Source organism: Halichoeres trimaculatus, unplaced genomic scaffold (assembly GCF_033239565.1).
Source record: "Halichoeres trimaculatus isolate MK-OKI-2021-1 unplaced genomic scaffold, fHalTri1.1 fHalTri1_scaffold_1, whole genome shotgun sequence".
In the NCBI taxonomy this organism is placed as follows: Eukaryota; Metazoa; Chordata; class Actinopteri; order Labriformes; family Labridae; genus Halichoeres; species Halichoeres trimaculatus.
This window is the reverse complement of record NW_027437179.1, coordinates 23,300,926-23,319,304: the sequence shown is the minus strand read 5'-3', so window position 1 is coordinate 23,319,304 and position 18,379 is coordinate 23,300,926. Positions and strand designations below refer to the sequence as shown.

Here is an 18,379-nt window from a genome sequence, read left to right as displayed (position 1 = left end):
TTTTTCACATAAAATATACAGCAACTCTACAGTGTTTCGATTTGATGGGGCTTAATTCAAAACTTCTACCAATTGAGTTATAACATTGGGTCCAAAGCTCTAAGTTTATTCAGAGATATTCCATTTTCACTCGGTAAATTAACATATACTCACTTACTGAAATAGTTTAGTTGGAGACAGAGGCAGACCTTGTAGTCAAATTCTGTTTTTTTTTGTGCTGTAAACAAGAAGAGGCTTGAAGTTTAGTTCCGGTTTGTTGACGGAAAAGTGTCCTGATAAGGGTCGCTACTTCCGCCTTGTAGCCGCAGCGCATCACACACAGCAATGGTAAGAGAAGTATTAATATTTCAAGGTAGCTCTCTAGTTTATTTACCACTTTCTTATATTTTGTTGAAGTCTACCTTTCCTAAAATAATGCAGTGTCATATTTGCAACACAAACGCGTTTTTTTTTTAATCTTCATTGAAGATTATTCAGACCAGCTAAGCAAGTAGCTAGTTAGCTAACAAGCTAACGTTAGCTCGTCGGTCTCTGTATCGGAAATAGAATAATTTTGTTCACTTGGAATCACGTTGCGAACCCCCAAATAATAGTGTTCTTTTTACCTGTGAAGTGTGTCGTAGTCGTGTCAAACATTTGGTCATTCGGTAACCTTGAATGAAAACAGTAAATGTGAACAGGGAAGGAAACATCTGGTTAACGAGCTAGCTTCCACTGATGCAAACTGAAGTTGACAGACCCGCTGGTGTCGTGTCGCGATTCCACCCACAAGAAATGCTTCAGTTCTTATATGAGTACTTGAGCACTTGTCCAATTGTGTTTCGATGCACTGGATTGTTCAGTACGAGGCAAACTAGCTGGTTTCCCCACTAGTAGCAGCTGGTCGTCAGCTGATAGGGCAGATGGTTGTGTTCTCAAGCTACTGGAGTATCATTGTTAAGTAACATTTGCAAGAAAATTACAAGGGAGATTGTTAGAATTACACACACACACACACACACACACACAATGAGACTGACATGGATGGTCAACTGTGAGTAGATCACAGAGTACAACCATGTAGGAGTACAAATCAAAGAAATTGAACTGGAGTCAGTATCAGTGATAACAAGTACACTCATCAACATTACAGGTAAAAAATAATGAAGAAGGGTTGGATATTTGTTTCTTTTGTTGTTACCAAATGTCATTGCATGGGCTTTGTCTTAAAAACAGATATTCCAAGTTATTTATTTGATAGCCTGTTTTTGCTTTCCTACCCCAGACAGCAACCTTGCGTCCATATCTCAATGCGGTGCGTGCCACTCTGCAGGCCGCCCTCTGCCTGGAGAATTTCTCCTCACAAGTGGTGGAGAGACACAACAAGCCAGAGGTGGAAGTACGGTAAGACTGTCTTTGAGACTTAATCTGTGTCTTTACATCTGTCCATGATACTGTATGAACGTTTCGTTTATATTTTCCCTCCTTTTTAGGAGTAGTAAAGAGTTGCTCCTCCAGCCTGTAATCATCAGCCGCAACGATAAGGAGAAAGTTCTGATTGAAGGCTCCATTAACTCTGTCAGAGTCAGCATTGCTGTCAAACAGGTTGTTTAGGCTACATGATTAACAGTTGCAGATTAATCATGTTATTGTAGAGGTCATAACTGTTTTTTATTCTGACTGTTCCCTTTTAATGATCTGCTGTTGCAGGCAGATGAGATTGAAAAGATTCTGTGCCATAAATTCATGCGTTTCATGATGATGAGGGCAGAGAACTTCTTCATCTTGAGGAGGAAACCTGTTGAGGTAAGTTGGCTCTTAAAATAAGTGATGTGGTGTTGAAAGAACAGTGTAAAAATACCCATGAAGCAAGGAGCTGAAGCTTCTGCTGATAGATATGACTCAGTACAACGCTTCACATCACAGCTCAAACAGAGCGGTTAACATGCTTCTTTTACAGGGTTATGACATCAGCTTTCTCATCACCAACTTCCACACAGAGCAGATGTACAAACATAAACTGGTGGATTTTGTCATTCATTTCATGGAGGAAATTGACAAAGAGATTAGTGAAATGAAGCTGTCTGTCAATGCCAGGGCTCGTATTGTTGCAGAGGAGTTCCTCAAAAATGTGAGTAGTTCTGTGTGATATTTGTGTCAATATTCACACCTATGCAGAATGAATATTTAAAAAGTTGTAAGTTATTAATGTTAAAGTTTTTAAATACCATTAAAGGGAGATATCAATGCAGTTATTCTTCTCTTATAAATTTTGATTTAATACTCATTTTTTTCTTTTGACTCTTGCAGTTCTAAGAGAGAAAAAACGTGGGAATACATTCCTTTTGCGATTCCAGTCATCGCTGTGGAGCACTCACCTCGCAGAGCAGAGAAAAGACGACAACAATAAACAAAGAAAGGCTGAGAAACAACATGCGGTAAACGTGCACAGGCTGATGGGAATTGCCCTTTAAACTCAGATTCCCCTTTGCTCTAAAGTATTGATATTTGTACACAATAAATCAATATACCACTCATTTGTTCCTGCCTTTGAAACATCAGAAGAAGTCAGGACAGGTCCTTTGTAAAATGATTTTTATCAATAATAATGAGCACAGGGTAATATGAAATTTTAAAAGTTTATTTAAATGCTGTTTTTTATATATATTATATGCACATTCAAGTGAGATATTTTTTGTTATGACTGATTCGAAACTATGAGGGCAATCAATTGGTGCATGTTTCCAGTCTTAGAATAGAAAGTGAACCTTATTGTAAATGGATATATTGAGAATAAATATACATGCTGGCTTGTTTAACTTGTGAAGATAAATAAAAAATATGCTTTGTATTTCATGAACTGTTTTTTTTAACTCATGGGTTATCAAGCACAAACCACAGCTCTGCCTCTTCCCCACAAAGCACATATTTATTCAGGTTTTGACACAAACAAGGCATTTGGAATCATTTAGTACATTTATATACAAAGTAAAATGTCACATATATTGTGAAGTTCTTAAAAATGAAATGCCCCAGTGTATAATGTTTGTTGATTGCTCACATCAAACACATCTGGGACAGTTTTCACAGTAATATTAAAACTTTCACTGAGGCGTTCATGTTAACCATGAATCAGACTGTCTTTGAAGGGACTTATAAATAACTGAAGATTTGTCTCAGTAGTTCACAGTTAATTAAATAAACTGGAACTCCCTATGAATCCATCCCGAAAGGTTATTTCAGTTCAACCACAATGACTGTACAGCAAGGGCCACATCTTGACATTTCTGATTGCAGGACAGATGCTACATCTGTGGGAATGAATGTCTGTTGCATTATATCTGCTACGCTGCCTGTTTATCTTTTGATGTGTACGAAACTGAGCTTCATATCTGGAATGTTAGAGATGTTCACTGAGAAGGTACACTAAGCTTTTTTTAAAACAAAAAAACAAAAACAAATCAGTTAAAAAACAAAGTTCATTTGTGTCTTAAAAATGACAGGGGTTAAGGACTTTAAGACAACTTTAACCAAAGTACCCACAGTTCTCTATATGGGGTTTCACTTATCTTTGAAAAAATAAGAGCCTTTTCTGAAACACAGGAAGCATTTGAAAATTCAATCAGTGCATGGTGAATTTTACAGTGAGTATTAAATACAATCCTGGACATTGATGTTAAATGTTTACAGAATTATCAACAGTGGACACAATAATCTTGGCATGTTCCTTTAGTTTCCTTACTGAGAGACAAGCTAGAGAGGCAGTACAGTAACAATCACACAAGAACACAGTTATAAAAATGAAAAACATAAAGTGAAAGTGCTTACAGTAAGAGTCTGGGAAAACACTCAATTCTCTGGACCAGTGAATTGAACAGCACCTTTTCCCATAATGCTGTTTGGTCCAAACTTTGACTCGGCTGGAGCAGGAAGAGCAGGAACTCAGAAGTGAGCAGGGACTGTTTCCAGAGCATCATCTGAGGTGCGCTGCACGTTCACATTCTGAAATGGGGATGAGATGACAAAGTTATTGGTCAACAAAAATTATCCATCCTTTCTATATTTTGATCAATGGACAAGCCTCTAGTAATTACAAAATCATTATCAATAACATGAATTTGAGACATTTTGTTCGATGAAAGCAGACCTTTCTGATATTTCAGAGTGCAAAACAATCTTTTAGGTGAACCTTTATTATTATGGTTTTGTTCATGTGTTCCTATGAACCAAAGGGTATATTCAGTATATTCATAGACTGACTGATTGGAACATACATATCACTACTTAAATGTATGCCATAATTAAAATAACTATTTGTTATTTGTGTACTACCCAAATCAATAAAAAGAAAGACTCAATGAGCTTTGTATCACAGACACAATCATTGATGTTAATACCAGTTAAAAGGAGTGGGGGAAGAATTTTTTAATATGGAGTTTCATATCGACAAGTAATTAGAAATACACAAAAAGCACAACACACCAGTTACATATGGTCAGTTAATTTCAGAGAATGTTAGCTAACAAAAAGTTCACACTAATCCTTCTGTAATAAAAAAAAGTGCCTGATCATGATTGAGTGAATCTGTAGTGAAATTTTAGTGTATTTTATCGGAATCGATGTCACTGTAGGAGAATCCTTCACATTTGAACAGTAAATGAAATGTTGGCAAAGAGACAAATGTTGCTGAAATAAAAATCACATTGTCAATTTACATGCACCAAAAACAGAATGACTTCTGATGTATTGTGAACCAGTACTTGTAAACATAGATTTTAAAAACTTGATTATGTAACACATATGTTCATGGGTTCATGTTTATAAAAAAAACATTACATTAGTCCTTTGTATAATAAAAAAAAGATTAAAAAAGAGCAACTTTTGATCCTTCATGGTTTTATAGATAGTTTTTTTTTTAAATCAACATTTTATGTGCTTGATCTCATGTTAAGTCAAATGTATTCTGGACCACACACACACACACACACGCACATATTAACTGAAACGAATGAAATGTCCTGAAAGTAAATTCCAGTTATGTGGTTCCTACAAACTGAGGAAAGTAAGTTGTCCTGCTCATAGAGCAGTTTAAAAAGAATTAACCCAGCAAACACAGAAACTTATTGACCAAAAAATAAATATTGCAAAGTGAAAACACATCACTTACAGAAATGCTGCATGGCATGCAGAGTCAAACAGAACTAAATTTAAAGTGATGTGACGGCCAGCACACAGCGCAGACATTTTATTTGATAGCCAAGACATTTTTACTGGGTTGTGGTACTTAAGAATAAGCAAAGCTTAATTTTTGTTCGTATTCTGACTGAATGATTAGGAAATTATATAAAAAGAAAAAATAAGAAGATATTTCAGATTTATCCAGCATTACCAATTCACATCTAATTACCAGCATCATCGTATAACACACAATTAATATTTTAAAAACATGACCAAAATAATGAATATTGTGTAATTCACAGCATTTCTGTCTTGGTTTCAATATCAATTTTATCCAATTTGCAAAATGTTCGTAAACTCTTAAGAAACACTTTATATATTTTTCTCTGTGTGTTCTGCATTTGTCAGAGTCACTGCAGGAAAAGACCTGGAGGTAAAACAATAACATCACGATACTATAAGTTTCTGCTCCCACTGAGGGTAAAAATGATTGAGTCAGGATGGAGGTAGGAGTGTCAGTGTTAAGTGGTCAAAGTTTTCCTGGCTGCTGTCATGGATCTCAGGAGGAAGCAGAGTGAACACAGCTCCCTTTGACATCTGTGAAAGATCTACTTTCTCTGTGCAGTGAGAAGAGAGGGATGGATCAATACGCACTGCTAGTCACAAACAAACTGAATGACAAACAAAATGCCTGTTTCCAAAATTCATTACAGAAACACACACATCTTATACAGTGAAGCCATCAGTGAGGATTTTCCTTCCAGTCACAGACAAGTCAGACAGGGAACAGAACTTGAGCTGTCAGTGTCATCTGCTGACACATATCTGAGTGTGCCCCCAGGGAAAACCTACCTCTGGTTTGTCTCTCTGTGTGTTCACAGAGTCCACGCCTAAATACACAGACTCCACCTTACATCCTGGAAAACAGCACAACAGGTATCACGCATTAAATCACACTTTTAGGATGCTATCACCAAGACCTGTTTTTTTTTTTTTTAATTAAAGGGCAGTTAATAATTTAAGAAAGTATTATAGTTTCATTAAAAAAAATGTAGAATTAAAGAATTAAAACTGTACATACAAACATTAAACATTCTCTAAAATCACTTACCATAAGCCATGGGGGTCAACTTTAACACAGTGTGCAAAGGACACTTAAGATAAGGCAACTCATCTGTGGAGGCAGAAAGCAACATCATTTCACATTTTTTTATCCACATATAATCTGACAAAAGCAAATATTAAAGGAGGCTGCTGCTGCTGATTAAACACAGCACTTAAATTATTCCCAAAGGCAGACAGCAAAGTTCAAATCCAACCTGTGGTGCTACGCTGCATGTGATCACCCACTACTGTTCTACCCACTGGCCTGTTTTCTGCATAATGGCAGGAAAGCTCCCAAATCAATTAGAAGATGTTCATAAAAAGAAAAACTACAACTGGCTTCATGCTCTTACATACCTGCAGTTTTGTCCAAGAAATATGCGAGCAGACAACGCATGACAGCTTGGTGACAAACAACCAGAACATTCTCCTGCCTCTCCAGCTCCATGATCACAGGCTCCAAACGCTGAACAAGGTCTTCATAAGACTGATGAGAGAATCATGGCATTGTTGAAAGCATAAGTTAACTTTTTCAAAATCATTCATAATGAGATATTTGGAAGGATCAGCTCTCACTTCTCCTTTAGGGTAACGATAGCGGTACTTGTCCTGGTCTCTCAGTGCGAACTCCAGAGGGTAATGCTCCTGGATCTCTTCATACATCATTTCTTCACACACACCCTTTGGAAAAACAAAGAAAAACTGAAACTGAAAAACAAATCCTTTCTAAGGTAAATCATTCCTATGAATATGAAAATCTACGTACAGCATCAATTTCGTTGAGAGACTTCCACTGTTCATACGGGACTCCGAGACTCTCTGCCGTCTGGATCGTTCTCTTCATCTGGCTCGTCCACACTTTGAGATCTTTGATTTTCTGTTCCTGGATGAATTTTCGCAGACTTTTGGCAAACTATAACAAAAGAAAAGGTTAGATTAGTACAATTTAAATCCATATCCATATAAATATCCTACTCCTTGCACACAAACACACCTCCTTTCCCCTAACTGAGAGTCCAGAGTCCCCTCCAATCCGACCCTTGATGTTGAGGTCACTCTCCCCGTGACGACACAGGTAGATGGAACGTGGTGTGATATGGATGTTCATCAGGTAGTAGACAATCCGGCTCTGGATGTGATCCATGACATGGTTTACCAGGTAACGTTTGCCCACATCCATGATCTTTATGTAGGACAAATCCCTGCAGGCAGACAGCGGTGTTTACAATGTGGTCGGAAAAAACTGTTATTCCGACCTGAGTCTTTCTTTATTATCTTTACCTGTCGAGAACTTCATCCAGAGGCTGGTAGGAGGACTCGTAACACTTGATCCTCTTCATGAAGTCCTCAATGGCCTCTTCTGTGTTGCAGTGAATGTAGTCTGGGCTGCCCAGCTTCACTTGCTATAAAGAGAGGAAACATAGAGAGAGGATGTGAGTAGAGGAAAGAGGAAGTATGCTGCCTGAAATGACACCGAGTTTTTTTTTTTTCTTTATAGTTAAAAATATAGACCAAAAATTTCTGAGTCCAAACTCTGTATTAATTGTCAAGCATTCAGTACATCACTACTGGCTTTTTATTACAACACTGGTGCACAAAAGACATTTCTAATCACATCTTTTGGCAGAAATATTTAAAGTCAATTCAATTCTTTTTAATTAATTTGATATTTCACTATCTGCTAATAACGAAGACCAAACTTACTACTATATTTTGCGCAATGACGTCAGGGTCCTCACACACAGATTCTACGAAAAAAACCTGGATTGACAGGAAAATAAAATTGTAAAACAATGACAGCATGCAGCTGAGGAGGTGACTTGTTAAATTCTGTTAAAAAAATCTTTTGACTGATGTACCCTGAACCCATTCTGCTCAGCAAACTTCACGATTGTCGCTCTTCTTTCTCTTGTGGTGTTCGTGGCATCAAACACCTGAAACAGCAGGATGAAGGCACTCCTTATACAGCCCTATTGTGCAGTATCTACTGATTTTAACACCATTTCTGAATCAGTAGAGATACACCATTTGCTATGAACAACACACAGTGCCACAGACTCACCGCCACCTGTCCTCCTTCTACACTCAGGTACTGTCGGACATCGTTAAGAGCTGCCGTGGCACACTGACTGGAAAAAGGGCAAAAAGAGTCAGCATAAAATGAGGTTCCCACCATATGGTTATTACATTTACCAGTGTACAAAAAAAATTCTAAAAAAAGTTTTCAATTTCCAAATCTGGTTTTCAAAATAAAAATTTGCATAAAAGCTGTGTTTGTATTAGAGCCCGACCGATTAATCGGTAAGGCCGATTAATCGTTAAGGCCGATTATGCCTGTCACTGATTAATCAACACCGGCCAAAATGTAGCTGATTACAAAAAATTTTGCTGATTATGTCACTCCTGTTCCTGTGTGTCTGTGCCTGTGTGTTGGGCTACACACTGCCCGAGTGCCCGCCCCCTCTGTCCACCATTACCTAATGTAAGACTATAGAACGGCGTTTTAACGACATGTTAGTTGCTTTTTTAAGAGATAAACAGAAATAAATGGTACTGTTATTTCACACGTCCACCATTATCTAATGTAAGACTATAATACGGCGTTTTAACATCATGTAAGTTGCTCATTGTGTGTTAACAGTTTGACTTTTTTCTACTTACTGTGTTTAAAGTTTGACTCCTTTATTTATTATTGTGTTTACAGCTTGTTCTTATTTATTAGTGGTTAACACCACAGTTCTTATGTTAACACTTTGATAATTAAAGTTCCTTGTTTTAATTGAGTAGTGTTCTGTCTCTGTCTTGAATCATATAGGTATTATAATAATTTGTGTTCATATACAGTAGGGCTGCACGATTATCGCAATCGCAATCGCAATCGCAATGTCAGCACATGCAATTACGTAATCGCAAAAGAGGCTATCGCAATCCCAATGTCAGCACATGCAATTCAGATTTTTCTCCATGAGAACCAAGCAAGTCTGTAGACTCATCATGACACAACTTTTTTTATTAAATCGCAAGCACAATCGCAATCGCAATATTGTCCACCTAATCGCAAATCGCACCTTTTCCCCAAATCGTGCAGCACTAATATACAGTATATCTTGTGTATATCAATTAACTTATTATATATATCAGCCGATATATCGGATATCGGCCGATATATCAGATATCAGCTTTTTTTTGCCCCCAGTATCGGTATCGGCATCGACACCAAAAATCCCATATCGGTCGGGCTCTAGTTTGTATATCTGAAAACTCTATTAGTCACAGTCAATCTTATTTTTACATACTCTAAATATGAAATAATAATAAAGTCAATACCATTTCATATTTACTGATAAATTCTTTGTTTGTTTATCTGAAAATTCACGACATAAGAAAGCCGATTTTAACTTTAAAATTCGAACTTCTAAAATAAAACACTTAGCTGATGCTCCTGTACCTTGGATAAATTAAACTCTTATGACAGAAATGTGAAAATACACCAGGATATCATCTGTGTGGTCCAGACTGTCACTTTATTGTTTGCGGCACACCATCAGATGCTTCAAGCCACTTGAGACTTACCGCCTGATTTTTAAGCCCTCTTCATTATCTGGACGGAAGAATTCAAAGGACTTGTAGATCTTCAGACACTCCCTGCGATACTGGCCAACATTAAACTCTGTTACACATGACAGAATATGCAGTTAGACTTCAGAGAGCCTGATATGTTCAAAATAATCATTTGAGACACAATCTCCTTATCTTGTATCAGTTCAAACAAAAGTGATAATTTTAAACAGTGATTGCAAAAACAGGTGATTAAATGCACCCTGTGACCATATATGGTTTTATTAATTTAAAGAAACCTCAAAGACTTAAAGTATTTATAAGAGAAGTGTTTTCTATAAGGTCTGAAAGCCTGTATTGGTTGTTATTAGGTGAAGGACTCATGTGACGGATCTACTGTAAAGACTGTTTTTACTCTGCTCAGAAAGCAAGTTTAAGTGAAACAGTTAAAATTCTCATCTTGGGTATGATGTGCCCATTGTAGCTTGTTTGTTCTTGATTGTTGTTTTTTATGGCTGATGCAGAGTTGAAGCTGTTACCTTTGGTCGGCACACCGATCCAGTTTAAGTAACGCGTCAGCTTCTTTGAGATGTAAGTCTTCCCTCGGGCTGGGAGTCCTACCGTCACGATGACAGTCGGGCAGTTTGTCATGCACACTGTGAGAGAGGAGGAGAGAAACACACATTCATTCATTCATTTTCTGAACTGCTTATCCTGTTCAGGGTCGCAGATGGCTGGAGCCTATACCAGCTGTCATTGGGCGAGAGGCAGGGCACACCCTGGACTGGTTGCCAGTCAATCACAGGGCTGACACAGAGACAGACAAGCATTCACACACACACTTAAAAACACACATTGTAACTTCTAACTGCTCTTTGAACCATAAAGACCAAAGGAGAGTTATTAATAAATCACCCCACAACACGATGACCATGCATGAAGTGTTTGATCCCAGACGTGAGGGTTATCTGGCTGCAGTCTGATAAAAAAGGGAAACAGCTCTGAAGAAGACAGAGCTTGACTCAGCAATAATCAGAAGAGAGAAAACCTGATGATCACGTCCACACTGAGGGGTTAACAGGACGTATGGGCTGGGAGTGCTGCTCCTTGCATTTCAGTCATGTGTGTCTCATAAGTTTATCTCCGCGAGCTCGCAGTTAACTCCCCATGTGCGCTTCATATTTACCTCACAGCACGTGAAATTAGGAAAGATGAAGCGGATTGGTTGAGCATGACGCAACACTACTCAACGACAAAGACCAAGGATGCACTTTATTAGTGCGCAACAAAACAAACGCCTCTAATTGGTAGTTAACGGGTTGTCAACATATCGTGACTGGTTAAAATAATGATTGAAAAAAAACACGAAAACAAAACCAACAACAGCAGAATACCATCAGATCCCCTGCATCATCTCCCATCATTAGTGGAACTTGATGCTCAGTTGCCGCTTACCCCGTCTCTGAGCTATGTGCCCATTCCTGCAGGGCATCCAGATCTTCCTGAGCGGGTTCTGCGTGAGCTCCCTCGGGGATGTATCCAACCTAAACTCGTCGTTGTCTAACATCTTAGATGTGGGGTCATTGATGATTTCCAGCTAGACTGAAAGTGAGGCGGTGGGCTCCAGCACTGGCTATCTAATGCTGCAGGAACACAGGGGGATGGATACTTCTATCAGCTGAGAAACAGCAGTTTCTTATTACCGTAACGACACGAGACAGCGCGCACCAGTAAGTGTAGGAGCAAAACAAGGTGCCGGGTACAGGATGTGACTTTGCTTACCAAGCAGTTCAGCTTATTTCACCCTACGTAGCATTTTACAATCATTTAGTAGATTCATGTCACAGTGTTGGTCGGACTTCTTTTTATTTTGTAATATACTCTTACTAAAAGCGTACTGTATGTAAAAGCAGCTATCACTGAAGATGAAGAATCGACCCACAAAATCGATAGAAAACCATAGTAGACAAGACATCTTCCCAAAACAGACACTCTTTCAGAAACCTATAAAACATAAATATGAAGCATGTAATCGATCTGGGGTATGAAAACCACAAGATAAAAAATAACGTAACAAAATTCACAAAATACAGGAAATATATCTTTGTTTCCCCTTTCATTGAGAACATTACATTGGGCGTGTAATTTTATTAATGATAACTTCTTTTGCGACAGATGCATTACAAACGACTACGGACAATAAACCAGAGGGAAAAAAATATTTTCAAGAAAGCAGCTTTCTGCGTATTACCGTACTGCTGCCACAAGAGCGCAAGATATTCGAGGAAAAACAGACGTTTGAAGAACAAGCGTTCACATGCAGCCCACATGGACAGTGAATGCAACGGAGAGCTGAGCCAATCAGGGCAGAGATAAATGGAACAGCAGCCAATAGGAGAGACGGACCTGGGAAACTGAGGGCGTGCTGTCCGCTGAGAGCTCAGAAAACATCATACCGAACAATATTAGATCCCCACGTATACACGACCCTGCCACGAGCCCCACGAGCTCATCACAAGAAGTCAATAACATAACACAGACACGACAGGATATCCAGCACGTGATGTTGTCCATATTATTTATATATATATAAAAAAAGGTTTTAAAGTAGTTGCTTTGATGACTTGATTTTGTCATCGCTTATTCTCAGGGATATTTAAGAGAAATTTCGAGAAATTTCGGTTATTCTCTCTCTTTCTCTCTCCATACATACAAAATACATACATATTTCTCTATCTCTCTTATCTATCTCTCTAATGCTGATGTGTGCTCATGAATTAAATCTTGAGATAATTAGGTGAAGAACAAGCTACTTAATAAAACTATAAACCTTTATTTTAATTTTTTTTATTATTTCCTTTTAAAGAAGGAACGTGTTCACTACTTGTCTCTGTTTTAAATCTCAAATCTTTATTGACTTGGGATTTGGGACTGTATGTGGGGAAAAAAAGCCAAAGTGTGATGTCAAATTGCTTTAGAATAAATAATTGTGGTCTGCATGTAATTTTTCTTTAATTTACTTGGACTACAGTTTAAAGACGAGAATCAAACAAAAACAGAGATGCTGTAAATATGGCTCAATAAATGTTTTCAAGAGATAAATACTAAATAAAACAACTCAATCTAAATTTAACAAATCTACCAACAGGTTTTGTTGTTTATTTCATTTTTTATTGAGGTTTTAAGTAAAGGTTACAGCACAAGTGTCTCTGTCCAGAGTTGTGTTTTTGTTTTCAGCAGAACATGGACCCATCTATATCTGTCCAGCCTGAACAGCAGACTGACACTAAGAACGTCATTGCTTACTGTAGAAGTCATTAAAGCAGCATTCTTTTTCAAAAAAATAATCCTGGGTACACATTCGATCTAAGTTTCACATCAAACAAAGCCTGCATCTTGAGTCCTGTCACGTTTTCAACCTCCTGAGCTGTTCCGATCAGCCTGCATTAAGTCTGGTCATTCTCAGGCTGAGACTTGATGTAGTTTGACAGTTATGACACCAGGTGGCACTGTGCACTAGTTGACCGAGTTGGAATTTCACTGCAGTGTGCAGACATGAAATGAATCTGACCTGAATCTGACTGACAGGTTTGTTAACATTCATCACCTGCTGTGACAGTAAACACATCCTGAGGTGAGCAGCCAGGCTCTGTCAGCATGTCAGCTAATCCCATCAGCGAGACACCACACTTCACAGATCCTAACAATAATCCCCTCTAATCTCACCTGACAACATGCTAACAGGCTCTACACTTTTCTAAACAACATGCATGTAAACAGAATAATATGTGGCACAGAATTAGTCAGGACATCTTTATAACCTGGACCTCCTTCAGAGGGTTTAATGATGGCTAAAATGGACATGACAGCAGAAAAAACTACATGAACTCTGAGTAATGCACCATTGTTTTTTGTAGTTGAGGGAGTAAACCACATCTTTAACAACAAAATTATGACAACAGATTTTTTAAAAATGAAAAACCACTGATATCTCAACAAAGTTTCACTGTTTTAAAAAGTGAGTCTCCTGATTAAAGCCCCTTCAGCACAAATAGGTCACATTTTCTCATCTATTGGTATTAACTTTGATACCGACTGGCCAGCTAACTAGACTGACTGACTGACCCTACTCAGCCACAGAGCCCACATGGCAGAAGTTTGTTTAAAAGTTAACTCTAAGATATGAACCAGACCAGAGGAATAGTTTTGGATTCCCACACCATTGTTGGCCTAATTTACACCCTGAAGGTTTGTTTGCAGATTGTACATTGTTCCCACAAAGGTCTAGACTGTATTGGGTCAGTCAAGTTCACAATCAACAAACCTCTTGTGAAAATGTCACAAAAAAAGAGCCAATGTTTGGTTTGTCTTTTCCTGGGTGTTACACACACACACACACACACACCCACACAGCTGTGTCTGCAACACTGGACTCTGCACAAGAGCCCCAGTCTCTCTGTAGAAAGAAAAACTTCATGAGATGACTATGATTCATGATTTCAGTTTATTATACAGTACTGAACACAAACTGATGACTACTTTGGCCAAGATTCCCAAATCACACACACATGTGGACATTTGCATGAAAAAAACCCAGACGACTATCTACAAGAAGCAGAAGGCAAATCCACAATACTGTGAGTGTATTCCAGTCGGCACACTGAAAGACTGAAACCCCAAAATATTTATTCCGTGAGGAGAATAGCAACAGAGCACAAGCAGGAACGTGCATTTAAGACTCTGGAACTATTTTCGTATTTGGCTGCACAAATTAAGTAAGGATTACCTGATTACTTAATCTGTAAATTAGAGATTATCAACTATAAGTAAATTGCTAATCAGCACTAATTTGTATCCAGTGTAATCCAGAATTTGTCTAAAGCTTGTTATTGTGTTACATGCTGCAGTGGGACAGATGAGGCCGTTTTTTCCTGAACCCGGTGAAGCAAAACTGATCGATTAGCGTCTCCATTCTACAACATTTGCAAGCAATGGTGATACCAAACCAACAATCCTGAAATTAAATGCCCACAGAAGCAAAAACATCTGCTGAGTGAGTGAGCTGCGCAGGCGTACAAGTACCGCATAGACACTCCACTCATACACAAACACACACACACACACACAGGGTACAGCTCTGCCTGAAGCCTATAATGAGATTCTGAGTAAGCGGGTGAACTTTCCCCCAGATAGAGAGCAGACACAGGGAGGGAGGGAGCTGCAGTGAGCAGGCGAGGAAGAGCGACTCGCTGAACAAGGATAGGATGGATTGAATCGTCTAGGGGTGGGAACGGACTAAGATTATAAATTAAAATCATGTACAAAAAGAGAAAAAGGATCTTGGTGTACAATATAACTCTGGAAATAAGGAGCTAGAAGCCGCAGGTTTACTGCAGCTGGCAGCACCTAAGAGGCAGCCTCTCAAGCATGTAGATAAATATCCTGCAGAGTGCACAGCCAGTGTTAGAGAGTGCATGTAAGGATATAATCCATGCTGAGTCTGCTGCACCAACTGAAGCTGATCCCTATCCAACTGCGTTTTTTAACACATGTATGTACACTGTAAAGGCTGTGCTAACCATGTGCTTTTACAACCAGTGTCTTCTTTGCCTCGTCTTCACAGCAGGTCTGCATCTTCACATGTGTATTAACTGTGTTTACCTCACCAAATGGCTAAAGCACACAAAAGCTGGATTCATCCTTTTTTTAAAATATTACAAGCAAACACACCTGCCACACCAGCTTGGCCACAGACCTTCAAACAGCCCAATTAGTTTTTTTTTAAAGCAAGAGTAAATCACTCTGTCAGGACTAAAAGCCTCAGCAAGTTTGTTTTCTCTGCATGGAATATGTCATAAAGACAGCATGTTTGACAAATCTTCCAGGCTCCATTCATTTGAATATCCTCTTATCATCGTACGAGAGCTAATCAGAGGGGAACAACGAATACAGGTTGAATAGAACATTATAGATTTACAGCATGTGTAAATGTGTATGTGTAAATCTATACATTAAGTGACTGAAATGTGAAGACAGTTTAAGCACCTGCCAGACCAGGGTAACAGGAATCAAATGAATACTGAGCTCTGTTATTCATTTTCTGCATCAAAAGCTGCATATTAGCAAATGAGAAAGGTGTCCTTAAAGTGGCAGACAATTACACCTGAGATGCTGCAGATAGTTTTATATCTAGTGTCAGAATAAAATAACAGTAGCTACAGCCTACTTTGAATACAACACTGTTATTTATGACTTATGTGCTACAGTAGTTATGTCAAAGCTTATTGTTGCAGGGTCTACAGAGAAAGTCGACTTGATGATTGATTAGTGTTCCTTCTTGTAATGCAGTATGGACAGACAGAATCTTTGATAGTGTTGTAACCGCTTGTTGATAAAATCGCGATCCATATCATACACTATCCGTACATTTCTTAATCCCCCATTGCTCATATTAATCAGATGCTGTCTATAACCCAAAACTAATCGATCTGGTGCATTTTCAAAATAAATGTCGTCATGTTTCACTCCTCTCAGCCACAGTCAGTCAACGTTTACAACCCACAAACTGTCAGCCCACCAGCTAGCTTGCTGCTAGCTTACCAGCAGCTGCAGCCTGGAGGGGGCTAATGTTTTCAACCAAGGCAGTCTCACTTAGAATTTGCGAAGTGACGAACTATCTCATCGTCTTGTCTAACATCAAACATCGCCTCTTCCCACATTTCAGGGCAGTGTGGCGCAGAATACCCCCTCTCCTCGGTATGTAAAGCCCCTGTCAGCTCGGAAACGTGCCTACGTGACACAGAGTTGTTTACTTCATCCGCTCGCGAGCCCAGCTGCTCAAAGCACACGCTGCTGCACACAATGCAACATTTGAGAGTGCCAAGAAGACAATGAAACAAGACTTTCAAAAATCAACGAATGTTTGTAACCTACCTGCTTTGTCCCGCGTGTGTCTTGGGCGGCATGAGCCCCTCATGGTCCCGGTTTAGCACCTCTTCTTCCCAGCTTTGAGGAGCAGCGCCAGTCCTTACAGCCACACAGGCAGCAATGAATGGAGCGAGTGAGTGCGTGCTGAGACAGTCGCGCGCTCTAACGCACGTGCAAACAGGCAAACCCACTTGTTTATGATCAGGGTATAAACGTCCTCCTTCCTAAACTGATCTAACCCGTCGTGCATAAAATGTATGTCACATTAGTACCAAGAAAACAAAGAACTAAAAAACACTGAAAAAAAAGAAACTAAAGAGAAGCTAAAATTTCAGAATTAAATTCACTGCCTGTAGACTGCACGATAAATAGAGCGTTATAAACTCAACGTGAGGAAAAAAAAATCCACAGAAATGTGTACATGAAAGAAAAATAACACACAATCTGACAAACTACATATTTTTATATTGACACAAAACTAACTTTCTATTAAGTATGAAAATCGATAGTTGACGCACATTTCCCACTGTCTGGATTATGAAAATGGGATTAACATGCCCGCATTTGCATCTGCTCTTAAACCCAAGATGCTGTTTACCAGTCTGCTAGTCATCACTACAATACTCATCATGCACCTTGTGCCATATGGCTGATTGCTTTTGCTTATAATATGAGGATATATGTCCTCATATTATAACCAAGAGCAATCAGCTAGACCACAGCTATATCCCACATTTTAATGAATGTATAGTTGTTATTGTCTGGTTTCATTTACAGCAATTTTACTGACAATTACAATAGGACAATGTCATCGGGCAGTTCTGATGGCATTTTGTCTGTTAAGAAAAAAGTAATAAATCACCAATCCCTGGTTAATTTCTTCTCTTTGAATCTGAGAATTACATCATTTTACCACACTTAACCAAAGGGTCATTTGTGTACAAGTACTGTGTTGTTGTTGTTGTTGTTGTTGTTGTTGTTGTTGTTGTTGTTGTTGTTGTTGTTGTTTACTTTTATTGTGACAGCTGTCAGCTAAGAGGTTAGACTAAACAGAAATACATTTCTTTGACTAGAACAAACCTGCCTGTGAATGTTAATTACCAACACCCATTAGTTGTTTGTGTTACCAGTTTCTTTTTACAGTCTGCACTGCAAGATGAAAGCCCTCTGCCTCACTGCTCCATGTGCAAAGCTAAGGGCCAACGTGAGACTTTGAGACAGCAGAAACCAACCCACTGTGATGTGATTTCAGCATATACATTAAACTGTCGTTTAACAGAGGTAAAGGAGCATGTTGGAGAATATGGAAGTTGTTGCATACTGAAATGGAATGTTCATTAGCTTCATCACTCACTGTGTTTCAGGAGGAATTGAAGAAAGGAGTGTTTATAGTAGACAAATGCAGCTTTGAAATATATAGAGGTGATATATGAGGAAAAGCACACCCATTAAGTTAGGTCTCCCCATTGTTATCAAAGGAAACTATGTATTAAAGGAAACACTACCTCAGTCACTGTGCTCAACAAACAAAATGAAAGTACTGTATCACCTCCCCGGGGAAGTGGTGTGTTGGCAGATTTAGGAAGAAAGATCTTTAATACACATCAGTTTTTCAGTTCCTCTTACCTTAACA

The 18,379-nt window shown here is 38.7% G+C and overlaps 2 protein-coding genes across 5 annotated transcripts; one reads left to right on the top strand and one right to left on the bottom strand.

Moving 5' to 3' along the window:
- Window positions 1–257: 257 nt before the first annotated feature.
- arpc4 (actin related protein 2/3 complex, subunit 4) lies at window positions 258–2,713 on the top strand. Its single transcript, XM_074666556.1, has 6 exons — window positions 258–327; window positions 1,265–1,383; window positions 1,473–1,584; window positions 1,690–1,785; window positions 1,940–2,110; window positions 2,290–2,713. Exons 1-6 carry the CDS (start codon window positions 325–327, stop codon window positions 2,293–2,295), a joined length of 507 nt encoding a protein of 168 aa, XP_074522657.1. The 5' UTR covers window positions 258–324; the 3' UTR covers window positions 2,296–2,713.
- A 225-nt stretch (window positions 2,714–2,938) lies between these two features.
- Window positions 2,939–16,891, bottom strand: LOC141787837 (6-phosphofructo-2-kinase/fructose-2,6-bisphosphatase 4-like). 4 transcript variants are annotated; one of them, XM_074666520.1, is made up of 14 exons: window positions 11,275–11,465; window positions 10,359–10,475; window positions 9,835–9,931; window positions 8,324–8,390; window positions 8,121–8,195; window positions 7,966–8,022; window positions 7,543–7,664; window positions 7,256–7,463; window positions 7,028–7,174; window positions 6,838–6,942; window positions 6,619–6,748; window positions 6,269–6,331; window positions 6,010–6,074; window positions 2,939–3,981 (listed from the first exon to the last, which is right to left on the bottom strand). In XM_074666520.1, exons 1-14 carry the CDS (start codon window positions 11,384–11,386, stop codon window positions 3,922–3,924), a joined length of 1,425 nt encoding a protein of 474 aa, XP_074522621.1. In that variant the 5' UTR covers window positions 11,387–11,465; the 3' UTR covers window positions 2,939–3,921. The 4 variants fall into 4 exon arrangements, with proteins under 4 accessions (XP_074522621.1, XP_074522634.1, XP_074522643.1 ...); XM_074666533.1 differs by lacking the exon at window positions 11,275–11,465 and adding an exon at window positions 16,753–16,891 and having other exon boundaries at window positions 2,972–3,981; XM_074666542.1 differs by lacking the exon at window positions 11,275–11,465 and adding an exon at window positions 16,471–16,579 and having other exon boundaries at window positions 2,972–3,981.
- Window positions 16,892–18,379: the final 1,488 nt, after the last annotated feature.

Coding starts and splice junctions, on each gene's coding strand:
- arpc4 (XM_074666556.1), top strand. Junction 1,384..1,472: donor AAGCCAGAGGTGGAAGTACG/GTAAGACTGTCT, acceptor CCTCCTTTTTAG/GAGTAGTAAAGAGTTGCTCC. Junction 1,585..1,689: donor TCAGCATTGCTGTCAAACAG/GTTGTTTAGGCT, acceptor CTGCTGTTGCAG/GCAGATGAGATTGAAAAGAT.
- LOC141787837 (XM_074666520.1), bottom strand. CDS start 11,386: ATGTTAGACAACGACGAGTTTAGGTTGGATACATCCCCGAGGGAGCTC. Junction 8,196..8,323: donor TAGAAGGAGGACAGGTGGCG/GTGAGTCTGTGG, acceptor CTGCTGTTTCAG/GTGTTTGATGCCACGAACAC. Junction 6,749..6,837: donor ATCGTTACCCTAAAGGAGAA/GTGAGAGCTGAT, acceptor TTCTCTCATCAG/TCTTATGAAGACCTTGTTCA.